This window comes from Otolemur garnettii, unplaced genomic scaffold, assembly GCF_000181295.1.
Source record: "Otolemur garnettii isolate 467f Iridium unplaced genomic scaffold, OtoGar3 scaffold00016, whole genome shotgun sequence".
Lineage (NCBI taxonomy): Eukaryota > Metazoa > Chordata > Mammalia > Primates > Galagidae > Otolemur > Otolemur garnettii.
This window is the reverse complement of record NW_003852411.1, coordinates 13,772,570-13,777,082: the sequence shown is the minus strand read 5'-3', so window position 1 is coordinate 13,777,082 and position 4,513 is coordinate 13,772,570. Positions and strand designations below refer to the sequence as shown.

The following is a 4,513-nucleotide window of genomic DNA, read 5'->3' as shown; positions in this document are numbered from 1 at the left end:
AAAAAAAAAAAAAAAAAAATATTAATACTACATGGTAGGAATTTTTCAGCTCCATTATAATCTTTTTTTTTTTTTCTTTTTTTGAAAAAAGGAAGAATTTCAAGCTGTGACCTTGGGTAGAGTGCCATGGCAACATCATAGCTCACAGCAACCTCCAACTCTTGGGCTCAGGCGGTCCTCTTGCCTCAGTTTTTTTTTTTTTTTTTTGTAATTTTAGTAGAGACAAGGTCTGGCTCTGGCTTAGGCTAGTCTCGAATCTGTGAGCTGAAGCAGTCCACCCGCCTCAGCCTCTCAGAGTGCTGGGATTACAGGTATGAGCCACCACACACCTAATGGCCAGCTCCATTATAATCTTAAGGAACCATTGTTGTATATGCAGTTTGTTGTCTACTGAAACAACGTGGTCCAGGTGTTATATGGTGCATGATTGTTGTATTTGTCAGTTATGTCTGTTCTTGACTCTTTATATCAGTGGATCCCTTTTGAGTACATAGGTGACACAGACACAATTTGCATATAGTTTCATGGAGTTAATAAATTCTTTGACTTTCATTCATGGGTTCTTAGGTTAAGAATAGTTGTGCTAGATTGTGAGGTTATAGATCAGGGCCATTTCTTATTTATTTATTTATTTTTTTAGAGACAGAGTCTCACTTTGTTGCCCTTGGTAGAGTATTGTGGCGTCTCAGCTCACAGCAACCTCTAGCTCCTGGGATTAGGCGATTATCTTGCCTCAGCCTCCTAAGTAGCTAGGACTACAGGCGCCTGCGACAACGTCCGGCTATTTTTTGTTGCAGTTTGGTCAGGCTGGGTTTGAACCCGCCACCCTTGGTATATAGGGCCAGTGCCCTACTCACTGAGCCACAGGTGACGCCCTTATTTGTTTTCTTATAATACACAATGCTTTGCAAAATGGGTACTCAAAAAAATATTTTAGGCTCTTGATATGCGCATTTACTTTCTTCATTCTCAATTTTTATTTTTTTTTGAGACAGAGTCTTGCTTTATTGTCCTAGCTAGAGTGCAGTGGCATCATTATAGCTTACAGCAACCTTAAACTCCTAGGCTCAAGCAATCCTCCTGCCCAAACCTCCCAAGTAGCAGCCAGGACTATATCATCCACCATAATGCCTGCTATTTTTTCATATTTTTAGTATAGATGAGGTTTTGCTCTTGCTTAGGCTGGTCTGGACCTTGTGAAATCAAGCAATCCACCAGCTTCATCCTCTAAGAGTGCAGCAAAGAGATGTCTGCCCAAAGAAAATTTTTGTCAAATAATTGAGAGATTATTTAGTAATATAGAATATTGCTATAGAACAAATTCATGTTTGTTTAGTTATTTTTTCAGTTGGCTAGACCAAAAATATCTTTTTTTTTTTTTTTAGAGACAGAGTCTCACTTTATTGCCCACAGTAGAATGCTGTGGCATCACAGCTCACAGCAACCTCGAGCTCTTGGACTTAGGCGATTCTCTTGCCTCAGCCTCCTGAGTAGCTGGGATTACAGGTGCTCACCACAATGCCTGGCTATTTTTTTGTTGTAGTTTGGCCGGGGCCGGATTTGAACCCACTACCCTTGGTATATGGGGCTAGCATCCTACTCACTTGAGCCATAGGCGCCACCATGCAAAAATATCTTTTATCAGAAGGAAAGTTAAAGTGAGTTAATTTTAAAAACTTTGTTGGTAGTTCTTACCATATTCTGTAATCTGTGAAAAAAACTATTTTTAGAACATCTTTGAAATGTTTTTTAGGAAGCTTACAAATCAGGATTATTTATTTGTAGGTGAAATTAACTCCCTTAAAAACTAATTATACCGGCTTGGAGCCTGTGGCTCAAGTAGCTAAGGCGCCAGCCACATACACCTAAGGTGGCGGGTTCGAATCCAGCCCGGACCTGCCAAACAACAATGACAGTTGCAACCAAAAATAGCCGGGCATTGTGGCGGGTGCCTGTGGTCCCAGCTACTTGGGAGGGTGAGGCAGGAGACTCGCTTGAGCCCAGGAATTGGAGGTTGCTGTGAGCTGTGAAGCCACAGCCCTCTACCCAGGGGGATAGCTTGAGGCTCTGTCAAAAAAAAAAAATTAATTATACCTTTTAGTTTTATGTATTTGGACTTTATAATTAAGCTTTTCCTTTTTTGAAATTTAAATTGAGGCCTTTGATATTCAATATGTTGTATTGCCTCTGCAGACAACTAATTAGATAAAATAATTTTTATCAAATATGAGAAAGGGCTTGGCACCTGTGGCTCAAGCGACTAAAGTGCCAGCCACATACACCTGAGATGGCAGGTTGGAATCCAGCCCAGGCCCGCCAAACAATGACGGCTGCAACCAAAAAATAGCCAGGCATTGTGGCAGGGGCCTGTAATCCCAGCTACTAGGGAGGCAGAGGCAGGAGAATTGCTTGAGCCCAGAGCCCAGGAGTTGGAGGTTGCTGTGAGCTGTGATGCCACGACACTCTACCCAGGGGGACAGCTTGAGGCTCTGTCTCAAAAAAAAAAAACACTGCTTGACTGTTCTCATGACATGGCAGCTGGATCTTTGAGATGGAGATAGAGATCTTGGAAATCATACATTGTCACTTTTAATACATTCAACAGTAGTTAAAAGTGAGCCATGAAGTCCAGCCTATATTTAGCGGGAGAAGAATTAAATCCTACTTTTTGAAGAAAGAAGTATTAAAGAGTTTTTGGCTGTATTTTAAAATCACCACAAATGATCATCATTTAAGTAGAATACAAAATTGAAATTGCAATAATAAAATTAGAATAGAAGGGAACATGCAAAAATCTTAATAGTTATGTTAGGAGTTTGGGAGTAAGGCTAAGTTTTTCTACCTATATTTTCCACACTTCCTGTGTTATGTGACTTTTATAACAGAGTAATTCCACCATATTGATAGGAAAATATAATTTGATTTCATTGCCAAGCTATCTAACCATAAGGCCATCATCCTTTTCTTTGAGTCATGATATTGTCTTCTGTTTTTTTAAGTTGATGGTAAAATTTGCCATTTCAGTTATTTTCAAGTGTACAATTTAGTGGTATTAAGTACATTCATATTATTTAACCATCACCACATCCCTCTCTAGAACTCTTTTCATGTTGGCAAAATTGAAACTTTATACCCATTAAACAATGTGCCCATTATATAATAACTTCTCATTCCATCTTCCTCATGGCAGCCGCCTGCCCTGGCAACCACCATTCTACTTTCTGTCTCTAAGATTTTGACTGTTTTAAGTATCTCATGTAAATGGAATTATATAGTATTTATCTTTTTGTGACTGGCTTATTTCACTTAGCATAATGTCCTCAAGGTTATTACATGTTGTGGCATATGTCAAAATATCCTTCTTTTTATTAGGTATATCTGACATTTTTTTATCCATTCATCTGTTGAATGGGCTGTTTCCACATTAGTTTTTATGAATAATACCGCCTTTTGAACATGGATGTACAAATATCTCATTGAGACTCTATTTTCATTCCTTTTGCTTATATGTATCCAAAAGTAGAATTGCTAGATCTTATGATCATTCTATTTTTAATTTTTTGAGGAACTGCAGTACTGTTTTCCACAGCAGCAATTATACCATTATACATTTCTACCAACAGTGCACAAGGGTTTCAGTTTTTCACATCTTCACTAGCACTTGTTATTTCCCGCTTTTTTTTGATAGTAGCCATCCTAATGGGTGTGAGGTAGCCATTATATAATTTTAAATTGTTTATTTCTCTAAGGAAAAATAAAATTACCAGGTTGTCAGAAACTCCTAAGAGAATATAAAGGTACATTTTAGAGATAAAATAGTCCTTCTCTGACTTCCCTGAAGGGCAAGGTAAGTCAGGGCATTTTCTCTACTAACCTTGTAATATTGATATTCAGTGAGTACTGATGATGTGATTGCAGGTAAATTGGCAGGATGAGGAGCAGCAGATCAAAAGAGGTGCCTTTACCAAATCCAAGGAACTCTCAAAGCAAGGATACTGTTCAAGGTATGATTTTTTTTCTTTTTGAGATGGGGTCTTGCTGTGTTGCCTAACATGGAGTGTAGTGGTTATTCATAGGTGCAACCATAGTGTACTGTATAGCCTTGAACTTCCTGGGTTCAAGTGATCTTCCTGTTTCAGCCTCCTACAGGTGCATGCCACTGTGCTTGGCTTTGATTTTCTAAACTGAACTTAGTCTATTATTTAAGGTCATGTATATTAAATTCTGAACTAACCAATAAGTGACAATTATACATAGGCTTTAATTTATAAAAAGTAGATATATTTTAAAATTACGATTGTTTGAAATAAAATATCTCACCTTCGAAGGTTTCCTTTGGTAAATTGTTTTATAAAGGAAGAGTTCTTTTTTTTTTTTTTTTAAACAGAGCCTCAAGCTGTTCCCCTGGACAGAGTGCCGTGGCATTACAGCTCACAGCAACCTCCAACTCCTGTGCTCAAGCAAGTTTTCTGCCTCTGCCTCCCAAGTAGCTGGGACCACAGGCATCCGCCTG

The 4,513-nt window shown here is 38.6% G+C and overlaps 1 protein-coding gene across 4 annotated transcripts in view; it reads left to right on the top strand.

Moving 5' to 3' along the window:
* CEP350 (centrosomal protein 350) overlaps window positions 1-4,513 on the top strand; it is a 187,037-nt gene that overhangs the window by 30,795 nt on the left and 151,729 nt on the right. For all 4 annotated transcript variants that reach the window (XM_023510752.1, XM_023510754.1, XM_023510753.1 and 1 more), the window contains exon 2: window positions 3,919-4,004. In XM_023510752.1, coding sequence (XP_023366520.1) covers window positions 3,932-4,004 — 73 coding nt within the window. In that variant the 5' untranslated portion in view covers window positions 3,919-3,931. The remainder of the gene's footprint in view (window positions 1-3,918; window positions 4,005-4,513) is intronic.